General features: G+C 43.8%; 1 protein-coding gene across 1 annotated transcript; it reads left to right on the plus strand.

The window, feature by feature from the left end:
* The first annotated feature begins 816 nt into the window (after positions 1 to 816).
* On the plus strand, positions 817 to 24,826 carry znf367 (zinc finger protein 367). The gene is made up of 5 exons (XM_070881959.1): positions 817 to 1,207; positions 7,733 to 7,883; positions 13,665 to 13,784; positions 14,482 to 14,620; positions 20,656 to 24,826. The coding sequence occupies exons 1-5, from the start codon at positions 935 to 937 to the stop codon at positions 20,882 to 20,884; spliced, it is 912 nt and encodes a 303-aa protein (XP_070738060.1). The 5' UTR covers positions 817 to 934; the 3' UTR covers positions 20,885 to 24,826.
* The last annotated feature ends 2,778 nt before the right edge of the window (positions 24,827 to 27,604 follow it).

Genomic DNA, 27,604 nt, shown 5'->3' on the forward strand with positions numbered 1-27,604 from the left:
GAGAAATAAAGAGAGTGAAAGATTGGATTGAGAGAGAAAAGGAACAGGCAAAGGAAAAGTAAGATTTAAAAAAAATGTAAGTTTATCTTTGAAGTCTCTAAGAAGAATTTACATGTAGGAATGAGGCTTATCAGTTTAGATAGTTTCCTTCCTGAGCCAGAGAGATTGATTGGCATGGTATTAAAAATGATCACGCTGTTAATTATGAGCTATAACATCCTGCGGCGAGTTTAATTGTCAATTAATGTGCAAATACAGCAAAAATAATCGGGAGGCGATGGGCGAGACGCTGTTTGTGGGAGGCACACGGTGGAGTGGCGTAACTCGACCAGCAAATTCAGGAGATTCGCAACTCTCAGCATATCTCTTAATCCCCTGCACTTGCTGGCCGATTTTTCCAGGCAGATTTGGCCCCGTGTATAAAATCAAAACAAGACCTATACAAGTGTATATAATGAATTCATCTACAGGTGCACAGTATTCACTTTGTAGACATGGATCACATAAACGCACGGGATCCATTGCTCTACGTGTGCACGGTATAAATACGCAAAGCAGATGTACAATATTAATATCCATAAAGTAGCATTTGCTGACGCCTGTCTCTTTAACAGTAAGGAAAAAACCCATACGATCGGCTCCTTTGCCAGAAGACGTTGTGGATGCTGGCGGCTCAACCCTGAGCCTGGCCAATCAGCAAAGCGCGCTGGCGCCTGATTGGCTGAGCTGCAGGTTCCAGGCCATGAATGGAGCCGTCAGTCACCCATTGTGACGTCGCGGGTTCCGGCGCCGCGTTCGGTTGGTTTCTGCAGAAAGGGCGGGAAATGCTTAAACGCGGGAGTTTGTGTCCGAGTGGCTGTTCCGTCAGGGCGGTTTTATTTATTTACTTTCACTATATTTTGTTTCTCCCCGGTCTTTGGGGATCGTCGTCGCGATGGCGGAAAATCAGCTCGTCTGCGGTTCTCCAAAGCGCGTCTCTGTCATTAAGACCACCCCGATCAAACCCAAACGCGTGGATGTGACGCCCACCAGCCCCGGCTTCAGTGATTTCATGGTGTACCCGTGGCGCTGGGGTGAGAACGCGCACAATGTCACCCTCAGCCCCGGCGCCCCGTTCACCGGCTCCGGCGGCAGGGAGCCCCAGTGCGGGGCGGCGGGAGCGGCGGCCGCGGCGGCTCTGGACCGGGAGCTGGATCACCTCTCACAGGTCGGTCAGATGGTCAGCAGCATAATCGCAAGTTTGTCGCAAAACAATGAACAGAAAGTGAACTTGACTCCAAGAGGCGAAGTGTTTATCTGCTGGATAACAGATACTTAAATATATATATATATAGTCAGTTTTTAGTTTCACATCCGCGGGTCTAATGGTTTAGATTTTTAAGTTTTGTTTAAAAAAAAATATCTAAATGTGTGATTTGTTTTTACATGAGTGAAGTTAAAGGGCGGGTTTTTAGCGCGGGCTGTTGCTGGTGTTTTTGTTGCAGAGTTGGCGCGCATTTTCAGTGACACTGTCTGCCTGCCTGCGGGCCGCGCGAGACGTAAACAAACCGGCGAGGGGGCGGTGTCTGCAGCCCCGCCGCTGGCTGAGCGCTGCCGGCAGACTCTGCTTCGGCCAGCCGCCCACCTCCGCTTTCAGAGCCTGCTCTTGTTGCTTTCCCGCCGCCGATGGAGTTGATTGATTTTAATGGGAAGGAGGGAGGATGGAGGGGAATTCAAATGAATGAAATCACTTCCTGGACTGCTTGTCAAAAGTCCAGCGCGCCCAAAAGACGTGGCTTCCTCCCACTGGGTTGTTTAAAGAGACCGGAGCTCCCTTTTCTGGGTTTACGAAATAATGCACATTTTCAAAAGTCAGCTTTTGCTACCTTTTTGAGTTGCTCCTCTGATGTCAGTACACCACAAGGGACCTATACGTACAGCCTTTAATTCACATTCCATGTAGAGCATGATTTTATTTAGATTCTGTGTTTATAATATCCATCGTTTGGGTTGTAGAGGCAAGCGGCTACTGCTGAAACTCTTAATTCCTACATTACAATAGTGATTACACCAAAAAAGTACTTCATTGCTATTAAGCGCTTTGGGACATCCGGGGGTCATGAAAGGTGCTATGTAAATGCAAGTCTTTTTCTCTGCACCTGCCAGTAGTAGTGCTGCAGTTTAAGGGGTTGTGCTATAGCCAACAGGGTAATGGCATTGCACTGTTGTACTCCTCACTGTCATGTATTCAACTGTCATTGTAATCCATATATAAACTGATCTAAGTTGTACACCGTGATAACACTGACCACTAGGTGGTGAACTTGTGGGAGACACTCCTAACCTGGATTTACAGGTCAGAAAAGGGGAAGTCCACCCATCTTCTTCACTTCAGTGCTGGAATAAAGGTGACTGGTCACAGAGTGACCTTCTTTCTAGTATGGGCCTCGTGTGCATTTGTACTGTATAGTAAGGACATATTATTGGCGACGAGAAACTGGGATTTAAACCATGCGAGCATGGCCACTAGCAGCGCAGGCGAGAGGTACTGTGTTGGTGATGATTGGGAGGATTTTATTGAGAGACTAAAGTCAAGTTTCGTCACTAAGGAATGGTTGGAACGGCTGACAAAGGCAGGGTTCATCTCCTGACGGTTTGTGGATCCAGGACGTACTCTGATGAAGGACCTTCTAGAAACATAGAAAATAGGTGCAGGAGTAGGCCATTCGGCCCTTCGAGCCTACACCGCCATTCAATGAGTTCATGGCTGAACATAATGAGTTCTAGCGCCAGAGAAGCCGGCGGACAAGACTTTTGAAGATCTCAGTAAGTTGATCGGGGAACACTTTAAACCGGTGAGCAGCATGCACATGGCGAGACACCGGTTTTACACGCACCGGCAGCGAGAAGGGCAAAGATTCCAGACTTCATGGCAGACCTTCGGCGACTGGCGAGCCTATGTAAGTTCCCAGAGGCATGCAGAGCGGAGATGCTGCGAGACTTTTCATTGAGGGCATCGGGCACGCTGGGGTTTTCAGGAAACTGATTGAGACCAAGGACTTATCCCTGAAAACGGCGGCTTTGATGGCTCAGACATTATCTCAGGGGAGGAAGAGACCAGAATGATGTTTGACAAAAATCGTGGTTTAAATGCAGCAAATGGACAGGGAGTCAACATTGTTAACGCAGCACACAGTTCTCCAGGCAGACAGGGGCAATCGGACGTGCCCGAGCATGTAGTCGAACCCAAAGGGGGAATTCAACAGAGACAATGGCTAGCTGAACGACGATTCATGTCGTCGCAAGGGACAATGCGGCCAGTAATGGGGCCATCAGCACCTGTCAATGGTGCGTTTAAGGACAGTCAGAGACGATCGACTGGTAATGGACCTTTTGTTTCCAACAATGGAGGTGTGGAGGCAAACACACAGCCAGAGCTTGCAGGTATCAGCAATATACCTGCAGAAACTGCAACGTCAGCGGTCACTTGGGGAGTATGTGCAGGAAGCCTGCAGCCAGGTTGATGTACGAGGAGGAGGGGCCCGATGTCAACCCTACGAGGTCAGATGGACACTGGGGAAAATCGCTGGAAGCTGAAGTTCAGCAAGTTCATGTGAAGCACATATACAGTTCATACACCAGGACGCCACCGATAATGATGAAAGTGCTCCTCCATGGCATTCCAGTATTAATGGAGCTAGACACGGGGGCCAGCCAGTCTGTGATGAGTATTAAACAGTTCGACAAGTTGTGGGTGTCCAAGGCCAGGAGGCCAAAATTATTGCCGATTGACGCACAGCTACGGACATATACAAAGGAGATCATTCCGGTGCTAGGCAGCGCCACGGTAGTCGTGACCCACAAAGATTCGGACAACAGGTTGCCACTTTGGATTGTCCCGGGTGACGGTCGCGCATTACTGGGGAGGAGTTGACTTGCTGTCATGAACTGGAAATGGGGCGATGTCAATGCAATTTCTTCTGTGGAGTGAATATCATGCTCACAGGTCCTGGACAAATTTGACTCACTATTTCAACCCGGCATTGGCACTTTGATGGGGACCAAGGTAGTGATTCACATAAACCCGGACGCCAGGCCAGCACACCACAAGGCCAGAGCGGTGCCGGGAAAAGATAGAAGGCGAATTGGACCGCCTGCTGAGGGAAGGCATCATCTCGCCAGTCGAATTCAGTGACTGGGCGAGCCCGATTATGCCGGTGCTCAAGGCGGATGGGTTGGTCAGGATATGTGGTGATTACAAGGACACCATCAATCGGGTGTCACTCCAAGACCAGTATCCATTACCGAGAGCGGAGGACCTCTTTGCGACGCTATCCGGTGGCAAACCTTTTTCAAAATTGGACCTGACCTCAGCTTACATGACCCAGAAGCTGGCGAGTGAGTCGAAGAAGCTGACCATCATCACGACACACAAGGAGTTGTTTGAGTACAACAGATGTCCGCTCGGGATTTGCTCAGCCACCGCGATCTTTCAATGAAACATGGAAAGTCTCTCCTCAAGTCATTCCAAGGACGGTGGTTTTTCAAGACGACATCCTCATCACGGGTTGAGATACTGAAGGACAGCTGCACAACCTGGAGGAGGTGCTGCGCAGACTGGACCGGGTAGGTCTGCGACTGAAAAAGGCGAAGTGCGTCTTCTTAGCTCCAGAGGTAGAATTCCTGGGGAGGAGGGTAGCAGCAGACTGGATCAGACCTACTGCGCCCAAAATGGAAGCGATCCAGAGAGCACCCAGACCCTGTGACGGAGCTGCGTTCGTTCCTGGGGCTCCTGAACTATTTTGGTAACTTTCTTCCCAAATTGAGCATGCTGTTCGAGCCGCTACACGTGCTCCTACGCAAAGGTCGCGATGCGTCTGGGAGGACAGCCAGGAAAGGACTTTTGATAGAGCACGCAATTTGTTATGTTCCAACAATCTGTTAACGTTATATGACCCATGTAAGAAACTTATTTTAACGTGCGATGCGTCGTCCTATGGGGCCGGGTGTGTGTTGCAGCATGTTAATGCCAAGGGTCAGTTACAGCCGGTAGCTTATGCCTCCAGAAGTCTGTCCCAGGCAGAAAAGGGCTACAGGATGGTAGAAAAGGAAGCGCTTGCATGTGTGTGTGCAGTTTAAAAAAAAAAATGCACCAGTACCTGTTTGGCAGGAAATTTGAGCTGGAGACAGATCACAAACCCCTAACGTCCCTTTTGGCCAACAACAAGGCCATAAAGGCAAATGCGTCAGCCCACATACAGAGGTGGGCACTCACGTTAGCCGCATATGACTATACAATTCGGCACAGACCGGGCACTGAAAACTGCGCCGATGCACTCTGCAGGCTCCCACTGGCCACTACCGAGGGGGCAACTGAGCATGCCGCTGAAATGATCATGGCTGTTGAAGCTTTCGAAAGCGAAGGCTCACCCGTGACAGCCTGTCAGATCAAAGTCTGGACAAAGAGAGACCTGTTACTTTCTTTAGTCAAGAAATGCGTCCTGAATGGGGACTGGGCAGCCACGTACGGGGCATGCCCTGAGGAATTTAAACCATTTCACAGGCGCAAGGAAGAACTCTCGCTTCAGGCCGATTGCCTACTATGGGGAAACCGAGTGGTCATGCCCCAGATGGGCAGAGAGGCAGTCATCCGAGAACTCCACAATGAGCACCCGGGCATTGTCATGATGAAGGCAATTGCCAGGTCACATGTTTGGTGGCCAGGGATAGATGCAGACCTGGAACTCTGTGTTCGCAGGTGCAACACGTGTGCCCAGCTGGGCAATGCGCCCAGGGAAGCCCCCCTTAGCCCCTGGTCCGGTCCTGACCCGCCAAGCCATGGTCACGCATCCATGTGGACTACGCAGGTCCTTTCATGGGTAAAATGTTTTTGGTTGTAGTAGACGCCTACTCCCAATGGATCGAGTGCGACATTCTCAATTCAAGCACATCCTCTGCCACGATAGAAAGTCTACGGGCAATGTTCGCCACCCATGCTCTACCGGACGTCTTGGTCAGCGACAATGGCCCATGCTTTACAAGTATTGAATTCCAGGACTTCATGGCAGGAAATGGTATCAACCATGTCAGAACGGCACCGTTCAAGCCGGCCTCAAATGGTGCAGATAATCAAACAGGGGATGCCCAGAATCCAAGGGGGTTCCCTACAAAGCCGCTTATCACGCCTCCTGTTGGTCAGTAGATCCCAACCACACTCGCTCACAGGGGTTCCACCCGCAGAGCTGCTAATGAAAAGGACGTTCAAAACCAGGTTATCCCTTATACACCCTACTATGAAATAAATTGTTGAGAGCAGACACCGGTCACAATGTGACTACCATGACAGGAATGCGAGGGTGCGATGTATTGATGTCAATGACCCTGTCTTTGTCCTCAACTATGCTGCAGGGCCCAAATGGCTCACATGCACTGTGATTGCCAAAGAGGGTAATAGGATTCTGGTAGTTAAACTTACCGATGGACAAATCTGCCGCAAACACGTGGATCAAACAAAAAGGAGGTTCAGCAACCCCATAGAAGAAGCAGAGGAAGAACACGTTGTAGAGTTCACTCCGCCACAGGTGACCGAACACCGGAACCAAGTGGAGGACAGCCCAGTCACTGTGGGCAGTCCGGACAGGCCTGGGGCACCGCAAACAGCAGAGACTCAGGCCAGCGCCCAACAACCGAAGCCCCAACTTAGGTGCTCTACAAGGGAGCGTAAACCACCAGAGAGACTTAACCTGTGATCCCAATAAGACTTTGGGGGGGAGGTGATGTCATGTATTCAACTGTCATTGTAATCCATGTATAAACTGACCTAAGTTGTACACCGTGAGAACACTGACCACTAGATGGTGAACTTGTGGAAGACACTCCTAACCTGGACTTTCAGATATAAAAGGGGAAGCTCCACCCATCTTCACTTCAGTGCTGGAATAAAGGTAACTGGTCACAGAGTGACCTTCTCTCTAGTATGGGCCTCGTGTGCATTTGTACTGTATAGTAAGGACATATTACTCATCTTTCAGCTGGTAAGATTTCTAGTACCTGCTGTCTTTTTAAAGTTTTAAAAACAAAATGCTGACCAACTACTCACTATCCTCCTCGGAGCGGGGAAAGAAATCAGCCGATTTAGTAGATTTAATCAGACAGGTCCACGATTGATACCGAGCCAAAGGTGACATTAGAACAGGTGACCAAAAGCTTGGTCAAAGAGGTAGGTTTTAAGGAGCGTCTTAAAGGAAGAGGGAGGTTTAAGGACAGAATTCTAAAGGCTAGGGCTTATTACTGGGACTGCCATTCTGCTCCAGATTCACTGAGCTCACAGGATTAATGGGGAGAGTGAACAAGTAGTAAGAACTTGGCCAATATTCTGTGCTGCTGAGCTATGTGTTTTTAAACCCATTAATACCTTTACTTGTGGGGGGTAGTGCCTAAGTCTTCAACTTTGCCAACCTGTGCAGAACTGCCTGAGCTTGGTAAGTGGCTTGTGATTTTATGGGGCAGGTGTGCATTCTATATTGAACTATGTAAAACTATCTGTGTAGATTGCTCAGCTGGGTTGGCAACTTCCGAATGGTTTCATTAATTGGTTTGCAAAAAAAGGAGAAAGGACCTTTTTGTGAGGGGGTTGTAGCGGAATAGTTTGTTCACGACCTTAACTACTGCATCAAAAGTTGACCATTGCTGCATACTTTTGATATTAATAAAAGAGTAAGTTTTCAATCCCGATCTGGGTGCCTTGTTGCAGGATGGGACAAGACGTGGCCGCCCAAGAGCAGAACTGATCCGCGATCTGATCAACGAGGGCGAACACTCCTCGAGCAGAATCCGCTGCAATATTTGTAACCGAGTGTTTCCTCGTGAGAAATCCTTACAAGCTCACAAGAGAACACACACTGGTAAGATATAGTACTATTGATGGGTAGCTCGCATCTGCCATGAACTATAACGCGGTCCTTGCTTGTTAAAGGTGATCTGATGCTATAAATAATGGAGTGCAGGCGATCACTTTGTAGCTTGCACCTTTTGTGTTTTGCACACTTAAATCTGCAGTCAAGTGTTGACCTGCACTAGTAAGGATAATTTTTAATTGTTGCACCTTGTCATGCCATCAGTTCATAACTTGGTAGCAATTTGTAAAAATAATTTAAAGTAATCTAGCAGAAGGCACTGCACAACTCTTTCATATTGAGTTTCATGCAGTTTTTATTATTTATCTTCAAATTTTTACTTTAAACTGTATTGTAAATTCCAGAGTGGTTAGCCTACTGGATCATTTTGCTTTGTTCCTGACAGTGCACTCAATATTAACTAGAGTAATTGATCATTCTAGCCTGCATGTCAAGATTTGGCAAAGTTTGTTAACTAATCATTGGATCTTGCTATTTACCAAAATTGAAATGGGAATGAGTTTGAGTAAACTTGCTAAGTTAACTAATTTTTAATGAAATGTAAAATTTTCTTTCACCATCTCGTGTGGTATTCCTTAGACAATACGCTGTTTTTGAGGCTGGAGTATTGTACCATTCAGCACATGTATTATTTTGTTGCGAAAGTGCAGCTGCATACAACTTGGAATATCTCATCTAAAGAATGCAAGGAGTGATAACTGTGCATTCCTGGTCATTTAGTGATAACTATCCTTGGACAGATCCCTGGATCATTTAGATGTCAGGCTAACTTTCTTTATAAATAACAGCCTGACCTAGTCATACTCACAGAATCATACCTTTCAGCCAATGTCCCGGACTCCTCTATCACCATCCCTGGGTATGTCCTGTCCCGCTGGCAGGACAGACCCACCAGATGTGGTAGCACAGTGGTATACAGTCCCTGGTAGTCCTCGACATTGACTCTGGACCCCATGAAGTCTCATGGATTCAGGTCAAGCATGGGCAAGGAAACCTCCTGTTGATTACCACCTACCTTGGCTGATGAATCAGTACTCCTCCATGTTTAATACGACTTGGAGGAAGCACTGGTAGCAAGAGGCACAGAATGTACTGAGTGGGAAACTTCAATGTCCATCACCAAGAGTGGCTCAATAGCACCACTACTGACCAAGCTGGCAGTCCTGAAGGAACTTGTTGCCAGACTGGGCCTGAGGCAGATGGTGAGAGAACCAAAATGAGGGAAAAACCTATTTGACCTCGTCCTCATCAATCTACCTGTCTCGGGTATATCTGTCCATAACAGTATTGGTAGCAGTGAGATGATGTGCCCTCTTCACACTGAGGACACCCTCCATTGTGTTGTGTGACACTACCACCATGCTAAATGGGATAGATTCAGAACAGATCTAGCAGCTCAAAACTGGGCTTCCATGAGACGCTGTGGGCCATCAGCAGCAGCAGAATTGTATTCCACCACAATCTGTAACTTCATGCCTCGGCATGTCCCTCATTCTACCATTCACCATCATCATCATAGGCAGTCCCTTGAAATAGAAATTTACAGCGCAGAAGGAGGCCATCTCGCGCCGGCTGACAAAGAACCACACGTCCCTTGGTCAGTAGCCCTAAAGGTTACATATAAACCTATGAACAATGACGGAAAGGCAAAGAGCACCCAACCCAACCAGTCCGCCTCACCACAACTGCGACACCCCTTATACTAAAACATTCTACACTCCACCCCAACCGGAGCCATGTGATATCCTGGGAGAGGCAAAAACCAGATTAAAAACCCAGACCAATTTAGGGAGAAAAAATCTGGGAAAATTCCTCTCCGACCCATCCAGGCGATCGAAACTAGTCCAGGAGATCACCCTGGCCGCATTCTATTCCCTGCAGTACTTACCATTATATCTGCTCCGACCAACAAAAGGTCATCCAGTCTAATCCCAATTATCAGCTCTAGGTCCGTAACCTTTAAGTGCCCATCCAACCATCTCTTAAAAGTGGTGAGGATTTCTGCATCCACAACTCTTCCAGGTAGCGAGTTCCAGATTCCCACAACCCTCTGCGTAAAGAAGCCCCCCCCCTCAAATCCCATCTAAACCTCCACCAACCACCTTAAAACTATGCCCTCATAATAGACCACTCCACCAATGGAAATAGATCCTTACTATCCACTATATCCAGGCCCCTCAATATTTTGTACACCTCAATGAGGTCTCCTCTCAACCTTCTCTGTTCCAATGAGAACAAACCCGGCTTATCCAATCTGTCCTCATAACTAAGATTCTCCATTCCAGGCAGCATCCTAGTAAATCTCCTCTGCACCCTCCCTCGAGGAAGACTTGCATCCACTCCAAAACTGAGTTCTCAGTTGGCTGTACAGTCCAATGCGGGAATTACAGTCTCTGTCACAGAAGGAAAGGGTGGGTGGGGAGCCTGGTTTGCCACATGCTCCTGCTGTCTGCGCTTTATTTCTGCATGCTCTTGACGACGAGACTCGAGGTGCTCAACGCCCTCCCTGATGCTCTTCCTCCATTACCATCAAGCCAGGGGACCAATCCTGGTTCAACGAGGAATGCAGAAGAGCATGCCAGGAGCAGCACCAGGCGTAACTAAACATGAAGGGTCAACCTGGGGAAGCTGCAACACAGGACTACATGCATGCTAAACAGCGGAAGCAGCATGCTATAGGCAGCTAAGCGATCCCATAATCAATGGATCGGATCAAAGCTCTGCAGTTCTGCCACATTGTCGTGAATGGTGGTGGACAATTAAACAACTAATGGGAGGACGAGATTCCATGATTATCCCCATCCTCTATGATGGCGGAGTCCAGTACGCGTGTAAAAGACAAGGCTGAAGCGTATGCAACCATTCTCAGCAAGAAGTGCCGAGTGGATGGTCTGTATCGGCCTCCTCCTGAGTTCTCTACCATCACCGAAGCCAATCTTCAGCCAATTCAATTACTCCATGTGATGTCAAGAAATTGCTGAGCGCACTGGATACAGCAAATCTATGGGCCCCGACAATATTCCGGCTGTCCGGCTGAAAACTTGTGCTCCAGAACTAGCCAAGCTGTTCCAGTACAGCTACAACACTGGCATCTACCCAACAATGTGGAAAACTGCCCAGGTATGTGTTGTCCACAAAAACCAGGTCAAATCCAATCCGGCTAATTACCGCCCCATCAGCCTACTGTCAATCATCAGCAAAGTGATGGAAGATGTTGTCGACAGTGTTATCAAGCGGCACTTACTCACCAATAACCTGCTCACCTGATGCCCAGTTTGAGTTCAGCCAGGACCACTTGCCCCAGACCTCATTACAGCCTTGGTCCAGACATGGACAAAAAAGATGAATTCCAGAGGTGAGGTGAGAGTGACTCATCTTGACATCAAGGCAGCATTTAACCGAGTGTGGCATTAAGGAGTCCTTGTAAAATTGAAGTAATGGGAATCATGGGGAAAACTCTCCACTGGCTGGAGTCATACCTAGTACAAAAGGAGATTGTTGTGGTTGTTGGAGGTCAATCATCACAGCCCCAGGACATCGGCGCAAGAGTTCCTCGGGGCAGTGTCCCAGGCCCAACCATCTTCAGCTGCTTCATCAATGACTTTCCCTCCATCTCAAGGTCAGAAGTGGGGATGTTCCCTAATGATTGCAGTGTTCAGTTGCATTCGCAACTCCTCAGATAATGAAGCAGTCCGTGCCCCCATGTAGCAAGACCTGGACAACATTCAGGCTTGGGCTGATAAGTGACATTCACGCCAAGCAAGTGCCAGGCAATGACTATCTTCAACAAGCGGGAGTCTAACCACCGCCCCATAACATTCAATGCCATTGCCGAATCCCCCACCATCAACATCCTGGGGGGTCACCATTGACCACAAACTTAACTGGACCAACCACATAAATAATGTAGCCACAAGAGCGGGTCAGAGGCTGGGTATTCTGCGGCGAGTGTCTCACCTGGCTCCCCAAATCCTTTCCACCATCTACAAGGCACAAGTCAGGATGTGATGGAATACTCTCCACTTGCCTGGATGAGTGCAGCTCTAACAACACTCAAGCACAACGCCATCCAGGACAAAGCAGCCCGCTTGATTGGCACCCCATTCACCACCTTAAACATTCACTTCCTCCATCACCGGCGCACCGTGGTTGCAGTGTGTACCGTCCACAAGATGCTCTGCAGCAACTCACCAAGGCTTCTTCAGCAGCACCTCCCAAACCCGCGACCTCTACCACCTAGAAGGACGGGCAGCAGGCGCATTGGAACACTATCATCGTCACTGGGTCAAAATCCTGGAACACCCTCCCTAATAGCACTGGGAATACCTTCACCACGCGGACTGCAACGATTCAAGAAGCCACCTCACCACCACCTTCTCCAGGACAATTGGGGATGGGCATTAAATGCTGACCTTGCCAACGACTCCCACATCCCAGAAACAATGTGATTACTAACATATGTTGGACAATATTTTTTCGTTGAAGATTCTCTACATTGAAAATTACAACTTTTAAAATATACATAAATTTGCATCTGTGACAAGGCTGCCGTAACATATTGGACCGTGAGACTAATATTCATTGGTCGTATTTGGATAACTAAACTGATATCCACTTCAAGAAGAGATTGAATTATTAATATGTAGTAACAAATTATCCTTATTTCATGAGTTGATCGAGAAACCATTTAGCCACTTTTCTTATGACCTCTTCATTTTATTGCCTTTTGACTCAACATATAATTTGGAACATCCCAAAATATAATCACAAGCTTCAAAAGGCGACTGATCCAGGCTAACTGAAAATATTGCACTGGAGGGGTGTGTACTTTAAGCTTGAAAGTCACTTTTTTATACATCGAGCAAACTGAATAATAGCCGGATATAGGCAGAACCATGCATTTTGACATTTTCTTATTGGCACACAGTGCAACCTTGGTGTCGCCTTTAACCGAGAGCATCAGATCTCACATCTGCACCATCGTTAAGACCACATACTTCCACCTCTGTAACATCGCCTGACTCCGCCCCAGTCTCGGCTCATCTGCTGCTGAAGCCCTCATCCATGCAGTTGTTACCTCTAGATTTGATTATTCCAACGCACTCCTGGTCGGACTCCCATCTTCCACTCTCCATAAACTTAAGCTCATTCAAGCCTCTGCTGTATCTTAACTTGCACCAAGTCCCATTCACCTGATGCCTGTGCTTGCTGACCAACATTGGCTCCTGGTTGAGCATCGTCCTACAACCCTCCGTTATCTGCGCATCCCTGATTTTAATCGCTGCACCATTGGTGACCGTGCCTTCAGATGTCTGGAATTCCTTCCCTAAACCTCTCTGCCTCTCCACCTCTCTCTCCTCCTTTTAAGATACTCATGAAAACCTACCTCTGACCAAGCTTTTGGTCATCTGCCCTAATAGCTCCTTGTGTGGCTTGGTGTCAAATGTTGTTTGATAATGCCTTTGGATGTTTTGCTATAACGGCACTGTATAAATGGAAGTTTTTGTTGTTGTTCACTTTGGATATGAGCTATTTGCTGTCACTTCCAATTACTGTGAGTTAAGTATTGTGAAGGCTTTTTCTAAATTTGGTCAATGAAGGATCACTAAGAATATTGGCTGTATAACATACTGTAAGACCACATGTACTTTCAAATCTTGCTGCTGAACCCCTGCAAAACTATTCAAATTGTGTGCCCTTTTTCTTTTATGAGTAACTGAAGAGGACTATAATTTTTAATTGTGTGTATTACTGTGGGGTATGTTTCAGGTGAAAGACCTTATTTATGTGACTATCCGAACTGTGGGAAAGCATTTGTTCAGAGCGGACAGCTAAAGACTCACCAACGCCTTCACACTGGGGAAAAGCCCTTTGTTTGCTCTGAAACTGGTAAGCTTTCAAACTCCTTTTTATGTCTCCACTCTAGCTGGCTGATCTAGCAGTAAACCCAGGTCCTTAGATTTTCTGTTCGTGCATGTTGACCACCCTGTGTCCATTAATAGTGGGCGACCAATTGATTTGATAAGGAGGGCGTAATTTAAACGTGGGGGCATCATTGGCTCACATTTTGGTGTATACACATTTACTACCTTATTTGAAAATTAGAGAGGCCATTCTGCAATTCCAGGCAAAATGGCTCTAGGAATGTGATTATTTAGGAGCTCCTATGACATGGAGTTTCCCAAGTTCCTGTTCTAAATGTGCGCACGAGGAAGAGCAAATACTGCTGAATTGAATCAGGGGCCTTAAAGCGGCTTGCGCAGGATGTGGGTGCAAGCACTAGAAACAAGCGCAAGGGACTGCAGGCCAGAAAGAAATTGGTACAGGGCCTGTCTCCCAATTCAGCGTTCTCCCTGTTAGTTGCACACCTACTCATCCAGGGCACAGGGTTGCAGATTGGCTCTTGAGTGCAGAGCTGCTGCATATGAAATGTAAATCGAATACAGCAAATGTTGCACGTTGTTTCAAGTTTCAGGTGGGTGGAGGGAAGCTAGCTTTGGGAGCAAAATTCTTCTGTTTTAACTCATACAAAATACACATCCCTTGAATGAGAAAATTGATGCAACATCTATTGGTTTCTGTGCAGGCTGTGGAAGCAGATTTACACATGCCAATCGTCATTGTACCAAGCATCCTTATGCACGTTTACGGAGAGATGAAGTATCTAATGGAGCAAACAAAACACAGGCTGCAGACAACAAGGCTGTTGCAGAGTGGCTGGCAAAGTGAGTATGTTTAGAAACCTAGAAAATAGGTACAGGAGTAGGCCATTCGGCCCTTCGAGCCTGTACCATCATTCAATAAGATCATGGCTGATCATTCACCTCAGTACCCCTTTCCTGCTTTCTCTCCATACCCCTTGATCCCTTTAGCCGTAAGGGCCATATCTAACTCCCTCTTGAATATATCCAATGAACTGGCATCAGCAACTTTCTGCGGCAGGGAATTCCACAGGTTAACAACTCTCTGAGTGAAGAAGTTTCTCCTCGTCTTAGTCCTAAATGGCTTGCCCCTTATCCTTAGACTGTGTCCCCTGGTTCTGGACTTCCCCAACATTGGGAACATTCTTCCTGCATCTAACCTGTCCAGTCCTGTCAGAATTTTATGTTTCTATGAGATCCCCTCTCGTCCTTCTAAACTCCAGTGAATACAGACCCAGTCGATCCAGTCTCTCCTCATATGTCAGTCCTGCCATCCCGGGAATCAGTCTGGTGAACCTTCGCTGCACTTCCTCATTAGCAAGAATGTCCTTCCTCAGATTAGGAGACCAAAACTGAACACAATATTCCAGGTGAGGCCTCACCAAGGCCCTGTATAACTGCAGTAAGACCTCCCTGCTCCTATGCTCAAATCCCCCAGCTATGAAGGCCAACATACCATTTACCTTCTTCACCGCCTGCTGTACCTGCATGCCAACTTTCAATGACTGATTTACCATGACACCCAAGTCTCATTGCACCTCCCTTTTTCCTAATCTCCCGCCATTCAGATAATATTCTACCTTCGTGTTTTTGCCACCAAAGTGGATAACCTGACATTTATCCGCATTACACTGCATCTGCCATGCATTTGCCCACTCACCTAACCTGTCCAAGTCACCCTGCAGCCTCTTAGCGTCCCCCTCACAGCTCACACCGCCACCCAGCTTAGTGTCATCTGCAAACTTGGAGATATTACACTCAATTCCATCATCTAAATCATTAATGTATATTGTAAATAGCTGGGGTCCCAGCACTGAGCCCTGCGGCACTCCACTAGTCACTGCCTGCCATTCTGAAAAGGACCCGTTTATCCCGACTCTCTGCTTCCTGTCTGCCAACCAGTTCTCTGTCCACGTCAGTACATTACCCCCAATACCATGCGCTTTAATTTTGCACACCAATCTCGTGTGTGGGATCTTGTCGAAAGCCTTTTGATAGTCCAAATACACCACATCCACTGGTTCTCCCTTGTCCACTCTACTAGTTACATCCTCAAAAAATTCCAGAAGATTTGTCAAGCATGATTTCCCTTTCATAAATCCATGCTGACTTGGACTGACACTGTCACTGCTTTCCAAATGCGCTGCTATTTCATCTTTAATAATTGATTCCAACATTTTCCCCACTACTGATGTCAGGCTAACCGGTCTATAATTACTCGTTTTCTGTCTCCCTTCTTTTTTAAAAAGTGGTGTTACATTAGCTCCCCTCCAGCCCATAGGAACTGATCCAGAGTCGATCGACTGTTGGAAAATGATCACCAATGCATCCACTATTTCTAGGGCCACTTCCTTAAGTATTCTGGGATGCAGACTATCAAGCCCTGGGGATTTATCGGCCTTGAATTCCATCAATTTCTCTAACACAATTTCCCACCTAATAAGGATATCCTTCAGTTCCTCCTTCTCACTAGACCCTCGGTGCCCTAGTACATACGGAAGGTAATTTGTGTCTTCCTTCGTGAAGACAGAACCAAAGTATTTGTTCAACTGGTCTGCTAATTCTTTGTTCCCTGTTATAAATCCACCTGAATCTGACTGCAAGGGACCTATGTTTGTCTTCACTAATCTTTAGAAAGACTTTTCTGGAATGAGTTTGTATTTTTGTTTTCAGCTTATTGGCCAATATTCCACAGGTGCTGCTTGTTACTGAAATCTCAATTGGTTCACCCTGAAAATACATCCATGGGTCTTCATCTGGATTGCGTCAATGTTGGGGAAAGCAGGAGGAACGCGTTCGACACTGTCCCTTTTCAGAATTAGATGCCTTACAGATGGGTTGCTGATTCCCACCCACTGTATATCAGACTTGGATCTCGTGGTATAGGGAGACGGAGTTCAGCCCTGTCTGTACTGGTTGTAAAATTGTGCTGGATTTGGCACCCTTGAGAAAGCTTTCAGTATTTGTTTCTTGGCATGTAAGGAGAGTCATGTTCTAAGCTTAATAGTCTAACTGGATATTTAATTTGATTTATAGGGCATACACAAAGCCAAAACAAGGCCTTCATATCCTTGATTCTCTCTATTCTGGATCTGTGGATTTATCTGCATCCTTCAGCTTTCTGGATTTTGCTTTCACCCACTAGATCCGCTACTAAAACTGTTTGGCAGATCATGGTCCATAAGAACATAAGAAATAGGAGCAGGAGTAGGCCACCTGGCCCCTCAAGCCTGCTCCGCCAATTAATAAGATCATGACTGATCTGATCATTGACTCAGCTCCACTTCCCTGCCCGCTTCCCATAACCCTTTGTTCTCTTATCGCACAAATATCTGTCTATCTCTGCCTTAACTCTATTCAATGACCCAGCCTCCACAGCTCATATGGGCAGAGAATTCCACAGATTTACAACCCTCAGAGAAGAAATTCCTTGTCATCTCAGTTTTAAATGGGCGGCCCCTTATTCTGAGACTATGCCCCCTGGTTTTAGTTTCCCCTATGAGTGGAAATATCCTCTTTGCATCTACCTTGTCGAGCCCCCTCATTATCTTGTATGTTTCGATAAGAGCACCTCTCATTCTTCTGAACACCAATGAGTAAAGCACAACCTACTCAATCTATCTTTATAAGTCAACCCCCTCATCTCCGGAATCAATCTAGTGAACTTTCTGTGAACAGCCTCCAATGCAAGTATATCCTTCCTTAATAACGGAGATCAAAACGGTACGAAGACTCCAGGTGTGGCCTCACTAATACCCTGTACAGTTGTAGTAAGACTTCTCTGCTTTTATACTCCAACCCCCTTGCAATAAAAGCCAACATTCAATTGGCTTTCCTAATTACTTGCTGTACCTGCATACTAACTTTTTGTGTTTCATGCACAAGGACCCCCAGGTCCTTCTGTACTATAGCACTTTGCAATTTTTCTCCATTTAAATTATAATTTGCTTTTCTATTTTTTTCTGCCAAAGTGGATAATCTCACATTTTCCAACATTATACTCCATCTGCCAAATTTTTGCCCACTCACTTAGCCTGTCTTTATCCCTTTGCAGATTTCTTGTGTCCTCCTCACAATTCGCTCTCCCACCCATCTTTGTCTCATCAGCAAACTTACATTACACTCGGTCCTTTCATCCAAGTCATTAATATAGATTGTAAATAGTTGAGGCCCCAGCACCAATCCCTGCAGCACCCCACTAGTCATTGTTTACCAACTGGAAAATGACCCATTTATCCCGACTCTCTGTTTTCTGTTAGTTAGCCAATCCTCTATCCATGCCAGTATATTACCCCCAACCCTGTGAACTTTTATCTTGTGCAGTAACCTTTTATGTAGCACCTTATCGAATGCCTTCTGGAAATCAAAATACACCAAATGTACTGGTTCCCCCTTATCTGCCCTGCTTGTTACATCCTCAAAGAACTCCAGCAAATTTGTCAAACATGATTTCCCTTTCATAAAACCATGTTGACTGCTTGATTGGATCATGCTTTTCCAAATGTCCTGCTGCTACTTCCTTAATAATGGACACCAGCATTTGGCCAATGACCGATGTTAGGCTAACTGGTCTATAGTTTCCTGCTTTCTGTCTGTCTCCTTTTTTAAATAGGGGTGGTACATTTGTGGTTTGCCAATCCGCTGGGACCTCTTCAGAATGCAGGGAATTTTGGTAGATTACAACAAATGCATCACTATCTCTGCAGCCACTTCTTTTAAGATCCTAGGATGTAAGCCGTCAGGTCCAGGGGACTTGTCTGCCTTTAGTCCCATTATTTTACTGAGTACTACTTCTTTAGTGATAGCCATATCGGCCCTTGATGATCCACTATTGGGATGTTTTTAGTGTCTTCTACCGTGAAGAACGATACAAAATATTTGTTCAAAGTCTCTGCCATTTCCCTGTTCTCCATTATTAATTTACCAGTCTCCTCTTCTAAGAGACCAACATTTACTTTAGTCGCTCTTCTTTTTATGTACCTGTAGAAACTCTTATTATCTGTTTTTATATTTCGTGCTAGTTTACTTTCATAATCTTTCTTATTTTTTTTGTTGTTCTTTGCTGGCTTTTAAAAATTTCCCAATCCTCTGGCCTCCACTAGTCTTGGCCACTTTGTATGCCCTTGTTTTCAATTTGATACCATCCCTTATTTCTTTAGTTAGCCATGGATGGTTATACCTTCTCTTACAGTCTTTCCTCCACATTGGGATATATTTTTGTTGAGAGTTATGAAATATCTCCTTCAATGTCTGCCACTGCTCATCAACTGTCCCACACTTTAATCTATTTTCCCAGTCCACTTTAGCCAACTCTGCCCTCATATCTTCGTAGTATCCTTTGTTTAAGCTTAGGACCCTGGTTTGAGAACCAACTTTCTCACCCTCCAACTGAATTTGAAATTCAACCATGCTATGGTCACCTATTCCTAGAGAATCCTTTACTAGGAGATCGTTTATTAATCCTGTCTCATTACTCAGTACCAGATCAAAGATAGCCAGCTCCCTGGTTGGTTCCACTACAAACTGTACAAGGAAACTTTCCGGATACACTCTATGAACTCGTCCTCAAGGCTACCCTGGCCAATTTGCTTTGTTCACTCAAATATGAAGGTTAAAATCGCCCATGATTATTGCCGTTCCTTTTTTACAAGCTTTCATTATTTCTTGATTTATACTCCGTCCAACAGTGTACCTACTGTTAGGGGGTCTATAGACTATGCCCACCAGTGACTTTTTCCCCTTATTATTCCTTATCTCCACCCTAACTAATTCAAGATCTTGATCTTCTGAACCAATATCGTTTCCACTAATGCACTGATCCCATCCTTTATTAACAGAGCTAACCCAACTGCTTTTCCTTTTTGTCCATCCGAATTGTCAAATACTCCTGAATATTTAGTTCCCAGTCCTGGTCACCTTGCACCATGTCTCTGTAATGGCTATCAGATCATACCCATTTGTATCTATTTGTGCCGTCAACTCATCTATTTTGTTACCAATGCTACGTGCATTCAGATAAAGAGCTTTTAAATTTGGTTTTTTAAAACATATTTTTTCCTGCTTTGACTCCACTTTCTGATGCACTGTCATTGTCATTCTCTGGTTTTCATTTCCCCCAGTCCTACCCTGCTCTATTGCCTTCTCCTTATTCTTTGAATTTTTACATTTCCGCTCATCTGAAATCGCTCTTTCTACTATAAGTAGAGGCAACATTGCAGTTTCCTGAAATGTCAACAATGCCAGAACAAAATTCCGAGTATGGTTCTTGAGGTGGTTTGACTTGTTCTGCCCACTCCTCAGTGTGGGTTTCTCACACCGATTCAGTACAGCTAGGTCGGGTGCCAGTCTAGAAAGCAAGGGCCTGCAAGCTGGTGCCTCTATCTCCTATTGAGTACAGGGCTACTGACTAATTTGGCAGTAAGGATCCTGAAGGAAAAGTTCAAGGTGGTAAAATGATTGCATAGAATTCAGGGAGATAGGATGGTGATTTTAGATCTCCAGAACGTGTATTTGAGAGAAGGCTGTTAATGGGCTAACATTAACTCTGAAGTCCTATCATGGTTAACATCAGTGCAGAGTGTTCACAAAGTGCATGTTTATAGTGGAAGTTTATCTTCTTGTTTACGCTTACCCTTTTTCTAGAAACTGAGTTTTCTCAGCTCTGTCGGGACAGTGTACCCTAAATGTATTGGAGAAAATGCAGTTCATCTTCACCTGAGATCTTTCTGCTTATTTTGAAGTATTTTTGTATGAACAGATCTTCCAGGGTGATTTATTTCTAATTGGCGGATGTGGAATGTATCTTAAACTGGGAATGCTGAGTTTCCGTCTACCCGCAGGTACTGGGAGACTCGAGAACAGCGCACGCCTCCTGTGAAGAACACTGGACAGAAGGCCGACCAGGAGCAGCAGGACCCTATGGAGTTCATCCAGTCTGACGAAGAGGAAGAAAAAAATGGTCCACATGCTGCAGCGCGCCGGTGCATGCAGGAGCAACGGGAGCGACTGCACGGTGCTCTGGCTCTCATCGAGCTGGCGAACTTAACTGAAGCACAGTTGCGCCAGTAAATACGATTCAATGCGTATATTTTATGAAACGGAACTGTCTGTGGACTAGTGTCCTATTAGTCCAATAGACAGAAAGAATGCACCTTATATTTTGCTTTTAATAGGCTGCTATTATGTAGAACTTATGATGAATGTTGTTGCCCTTGCTTAAAGGAGCACAAGTGTTATGCACTTTTTGTCCGGAAGAGGTTTGTTTATGTAAAGTTTTAGTTTTGTAAATATTGCAAAGCTTTGAAGGATCAGATAATGTGGGGCACAATTTGAGAGTCTACAAGTGCTGAATTGTAGGTGGAGCAGGAATATTTAACTTGCATTTATAGTGCAACATTCGCACTGTTTGATGGAATGTAAGATGAGCAGTGCCTTTCTGAGATCTACCTTGGAGATCTTACTTTCGTTAAGCTTCAGTAGACACTTTCCACAGGCAACATGTAGACTGAAAACAAAAGCACAAGAATTCAGTTAGCATCTGAAAGAGGAAAAAAGTGGTCAACTTTTCAGGTATAACATTTTGCTAAAAACACTTGAAGGATGACACCTTAATCTTTCTCTTTCTGATGCTAACCGACCTGTTGTGCATTTTCATCGTTTTTTGTTTATAATTCAGGTTTCTAGCATTCAGTTTATTTTATCTTGGGCCATAGACTAAATCCTATAGTTAGTTAGTAGGGCTGCTGTGTTCCATAACTTTTTTTCTTTCCAGCAATCCTTTAACATGCACTGATGGCATATTCACCAAGCTCTTCTATTTGAGAACCACTACTATATTGGGAAGGGTAGTGCAGTGATTTCCCCCATTATCCAGAATGAGTAAGTACACCCCATCCTTGTGTCATTGTAATAGGCAGCCTTGGTTAGTTGGAGTAAACCATCCACGTAATGTAGGAATTGGAAGGGAGAAATCAGTTAAATGGGGACCACTTTAAAACATATTCTCATATCAACCATAGTTACAGTAACTGGTTTTGGATACCTGTACTTTATATAAAAATACTGTAACACAGTAGCTTAAAAATATACATGACATGGACCATGTATCGTCATTCTGTAGGATGAAGCATTGTCTTTACAGTACCACTGAGCTAAATTACTGTATTAATTTACAATAGCCTAACATGAGAAACTTAAGTTACTTTGAATTTGAAAAAAAAGGGTGATTGGACTTGGTTGCAGCTAGATGAAAACATTTTTGTTCTCTTTAATGATTATTGGAAAAATGTAACATCTGATCTAACCAGAGTTAATTATCTCGATTTATAGATGTCCATCAGCACTTAAGCATAGTTGTTGAAGCTTAATGCTACTGAAGTGGACACGAGAGCATAGCACTAGGCTTGTTCTTTTAGAGCACTAAGAGTACAGGAGGCTAAAGACTTCTGTGCTGGACTTATTGACACATTGCACCTTTTGTGTGTTATAAATGCAACTTGTATTCCATCAGATGGACTTGAGCAATCCTGTGAGACCTGGATCTTGATTAGGGCAAATGATTTGATGCAGCTGATACCACGTAACAAATCCCGCGAATTTCTGCACTTGCCACGTGCAGTGAGAATTGTTGCCCAGGGGCTACAATTTTAAATAATAAGTCCTAGAAACAGTGAAGATGCTGGTTTCCAAACTAACAAATTGCTTGCCCTAATCTTGATCTTAAAATGCAGGCTCAGAGCCCTACAAGATAAACATGGCACTCATTAATTTTAGTTGTTAGTGAAGTTTGAACCAGGTGATTTTTGGTGATGGAAGAAGTTTTGTTGAATTTCCTGTTGGCAACACTAAATTGTATTGCTGTGTATTGGTAGTTTTATTATAGTCATATTACAGTTTTATAGCTTGCCGTTATTGCTTTGTTGCAATATTTAAAATAAAACAAAATGTCCTTTTTTATTTTATCGGACAGCTTCAATTTGTTTTACCATAATCCAATATTTTCTGTCTTTTACTTTCTTTTACCAGTAAATATTTACTTGCTGCATGAAGTTTTTAATTCTGTAAGTTGACGAGCTTGAAATGCAGTTATGGTATAGACTAACAGTTGTCATAGTTGCATATATTTTACACCTATGCAGTTACAGCATTGGCTAAAGCAACTGAGACTGGATTAAAATCGGTCACTTTCCAAAAAAAAAAGCAGTCTAGCCTCAATGTCCAGACATAAAAGATTTTACGCGTTTCTAAGCCTATCGTGCCAGTCAGTTTCCGTTCAAGACTTCCTTCATCAGCTAACTAGGTTTTTTTGTGTAATTGAAACTTATTTATTTTAGGTTTGAATTGAATATAGCTGATGTCACTTCAAGGTGTATTTTGTTTATGTAGAAGCTAGACTACACTTGGAGATGTATGAACCCACAGAGCTTTTTTGTTTGAAGCTAAATGACATTGGAGAGTTGCAGATGGTGTAGTTGATAATTGACTGACAGCTCTTCAAGGTAAACAATATGGTCATGACCAGGAGTATGAGTTGCTGTTCCACTGGTCTCTGCTCCAGATTGCATCCATGTGGTTGGCAAAGTGCTGACATTTAAAGGGAAAACATCAACAAATAATATTGCTCAGTAATAATTTTCAAGTCCACATAGTTTTGGACAGTATTGTAGAAATTGTGGGTTCATACAATTCCAGTTTGTGGGAAGGAACTGGAGGTAGAATGAGTTTCAAACAGGAGTGCCTCCCTTGGGAGGGACCTGTTTTTCTCAGATTTGTTTGTTACAGGGTTTGTGAAATTTAATTGATCTGTAACCAATTCTAATTTAAGCAGATTTGTGAGCCAGAACAGTACTTGTAGTCAAGTGTGTTAGCATCACTGACTTGTGAGGATATTTGTCGTCTGGTCTTGCAAAGCTAATGATTGCCGTACATTATTTGTACAATAAAGTTGCATTGCTGCACATATTTTAAAATTGAATTTATTCACCATATTTTTGTCTTTTGCATCATGTACTACTAGTCTCTACCAGAGGAGGAGTTGGCAAGATGGTCTGCCTCCAGCCTCTTCTGAAGCATCTATCTACAAGGCACATTTTCCCCCTTTACATTTGTGTTCTTTGGCCCACACCATACCCATGGCTGAGATCAGAATCTCATCACATCTTACTGGAGTTCCCCAAATGACCTTCACTTAAAAATATGCTACCTTCAATTTCCATTAGTTACAGAGCTATGATAACTCTTTGGAGCTGAGCATAGTCCCATCCAGTGGTTGTGGCTCTGTAGGACAGATGTTGCATTCCTGTAATTTGGTAATGTAACAGAATTTGGTAGGTGGAATATTTTTTTGTGGGGGGTGTATTTTAAGATGTTGATGGTGGGGCCACTGCTGCTTTTAAAGGTGAGCTTTCCTTTCTGCACTTAACCTTATTTTGTTCATTAACTCTATTACATTAATAATAATAGATAAAATATCTATCTAAAATCAATTGGGATTTACTAATATAAAAGAGAATGTTGGACGACAAATAACCTCTCTGATGGGGGGAAAAGTCTAGTCTCCCTCTGGAGAAAGGCTGATTCTACGTTTGAAATGACAATGTTTTAATTCATGAGTGCCATTCTGGGCTGTATAAGGCATGTAGTTTTTGCACTTGATGAGTTGTATGCCCAGAGATACTTTTCTGCTGCAATGTTTCTGGTTTGGAATTTATTTTATATTTGTAGAAGAAACGTGATCAGTTGTGAATTTTCTGGGGCTGTTTTTACAAGACTGCTTTATGTAGACATTGATTTTTTTTTGAAAGGTTCAAGTGCCAAATCCACTTTTTTTTTTTAAACCAATCTTCGTGAGTTTTGTTTTCCTCTTGTGGTGTGGCTCACTGTCAAACTGTAAAGGAATTTCAGAACAAGACCATCACCAGCTTGAATCTGCCTTTGTTCACTAAGTACCCTAGTAAATCTGCTGAAGTTTTAATATTCAGTACTCTAAATAAATATCGGTAGTGCTAAAAAGTTGTCTCTCTTTCTTGAATGCAACTATATAAAGTTTGTTTCCTTTAATAATCTTGTTGTTCTGTGGTATAAAGGTGAAATTATCTAACTTGGTGCAGCAGTTATTTTGGCAGAATTTGCCACAATTTAAGCTACTTTTGCTGAAGCTGTTAAGGACCTTTTTTAAAAAAATGCTCACATTGAATTCCATGTTGCAGCTAATGGTGCACTTCGAGAAACCTCGGAGGATAAAGCAGTCACATCCAAAATGGACAATCTGGATAACATGATTTGTCGTGAGCATTTTTAGAAGGATGCTAAAGGCGATGATTCGGTTTGTCCTGTGAGTCATGAAAGACAGTTTAAAATTCTGATCGAGTACATCACATCCTGTAGCTCATGAGTGATCACTGTTAAGATTTAGCAACTACAAAACACAAGAGGCAAATTTTGAAACCAGTTTGCTCAAAATCATGCTTCCCTCAACCAACGTCACTTAAAAACATATTATGTAGTCTCCTCATATCTGTTTGTGGGACCTTACTGTGTACAAATTAGTTGCTGCGTTTCCCCAAGTTAAAACAGTGACTACACCTGTGAAGTACTTTGGGGTGTCCCAAGGTCGTGAAAGGCGCTATATAAAATGCAAGTCTTTCTTTACCAGAGCTGCAACGAATTTCTCGTTATTCTTGTACTGACTTGGTTACTTGTTCCGATTCTCATGCTTGTATTCATTCTGATGCTGTTTCTCTTTTCAGTTGAGGAAATTTATTTCAGGAAAAGTATTTTACCTTTTGATCTGGTCTGCAGAATCACTTGAAGAATATTAGAAACTAATAAAGCTGACCCGATAAGCTGTCAATGAACAAAGAAAAGGGTCAAGGAGTTAATGCACGGACCTCAAAACCAAACATATTATTCAAAAATTGTGTTAAAATTAAAAAAACAAGTTTAGCACTGCCAGAGATGCAATTGAATTAAACAAAATTATGTAAATAAAAAAACAGGAGTCAGAATAAACAATTCTGATATTAGGATGTGGGAACAACTATTAGGCCTGAAATGCAAATTATTAAACTTCATGTATTGAGATAAATGCAAGGGACTTTTAGGTAGTGGTAATGACCGGTGGATGGTGTACACGACAATACTTCAGCATAGTTTCTGATATGGTTAAGATTATTTGATTCACAGTTTAGTTCAAATCTGTTAGCACTAAGTCACAACTCTACCCACTCCCGTTCCTTAAGATAGCACCAAACCAGGTTACTACAGTGCTAGATAGTTCATTTTTTTTTAAAATCTTTAAAGCCACAATGTTTAACTAAGTGAAAATATGATCACCACCAGAAAACATTCCAATGTAGGCTACCCATTCTGAAAAGGAAAAAAAAGGTTAAAATTAAGGGCTGGGATGATTTTACATTTTATGGATGTATTCATATAATTAACATGTAACTTTACAGCTCATACTGCAGTTGTAAGTGCAGAAAACTACTGAATACAATAACACTGAATCAACAGGATATAAAGGATGAATACTGTTCACCCAACAATGGCTAAATGAGTAACCTAGTGCAACTGAGATTTAGGAAGGAAATTAAATAAAATTTGTGTCATCAGTATGTTGTGTCTGGGTCGAAAGGATGCTTACCTGCGTGGTACCCCTGGGGGTACATTGCTTAGTATTAGTTCCAATCTTACTGAGTGATACTCGGTGCTGGAATTTTCATACAATGCACACACCCACATTAGAAAATATTAAACAATAAGCACCATGCACATTGTTCACTCTAATGTCTTCATGCTACAAAAGATTCACATTTAAAAAGATTAACATGGTGACATTACACAGGAAAACTAATTCAATAGGTAACCTTTGGATGTTCTTGGAACAGTTTTAGGGTGGGAAACAGTTATAGTCTTAGTTTGACAATTCCATCCCCACTGCATGCAGATTTTGGCCCTGAAATTTCGGTCTCCCCATGTCTGTATGGAGTGTGTACAGACCCGGGAAGGCATTGCAGAAGCCGGTTTTACGATCTGTCTCCTGGCTTGACAGATCCAATGCATCTTGGCAGCAAGAACATTCACATAGACAAGATTGCACTATTTGCCCATCTCGCTCAGCGAATGTCGTCAAAACTCTTGCACCTGCGTAAAAGTTTTAAAACAAAAAACATAAAAATAAAATTTAAAACCACATTTTTCTGTTTTTAAAAAAACCCTGCCCACTAAGGTAAGTTCATTTTAAACCCTAATTAAAAAACAAAAAAAATTGTAAAAATATATATTTTTTGTAACCCATTTATTAATTCTAATTTAAATTATTGTTAAATGTTTTTTTTCTATTTATGTGTGTTGGGGGGGAGGGGGGGGGTGTTTCTCATTCATAATCAGAACTACTTACGGAGTTCCCATTATTATGAATGAGAATACTTTACCTTGATTGGCTGTCCAGTGCCACATGACTCCAGTTTCTCCCTGCACATCTCCAAGACGTGAACACGCGCCGTTGCGCAGGGAGAGGAGGCCTCCGACCGGGATCGCTGGAGGGCGCAGCAGCAAAAGGTAGGTGTGGATCTTTTTTACTATTTTCTGGCGAGCGTAGCACTGGGATTTCAGGCCCAACAAACAGTAAAATTGATCATGTAGAGAAAACCCAGACCTGTGACAGAATGGTATGGCACTGTAACAGGTTATTCAGCTCATCAAGTTTGTATTGATGTTTTTCTGCACATGAGTCCTAGTCCAGTTGTTCTCAAACCTTTTTGGTTGAAGGACCCCTTTTCAAATCGA

The sequence above is a fragment of the Pristiophorus japonicus genome, chromosome 1 (assembly GCF_044704955.1).
Source record: "Pristiophorus japonicus isolate sPriJap1 chromosome 1, sPriJap1.hap1, whole genome shotgun sequence".
Classification (NCBI taxonomy): Eukaryota; Metazoa; Chordata; class Chondrichthyes; family Pristiophoridae; genus Pristiophorus; species Pristiophorus japonicus.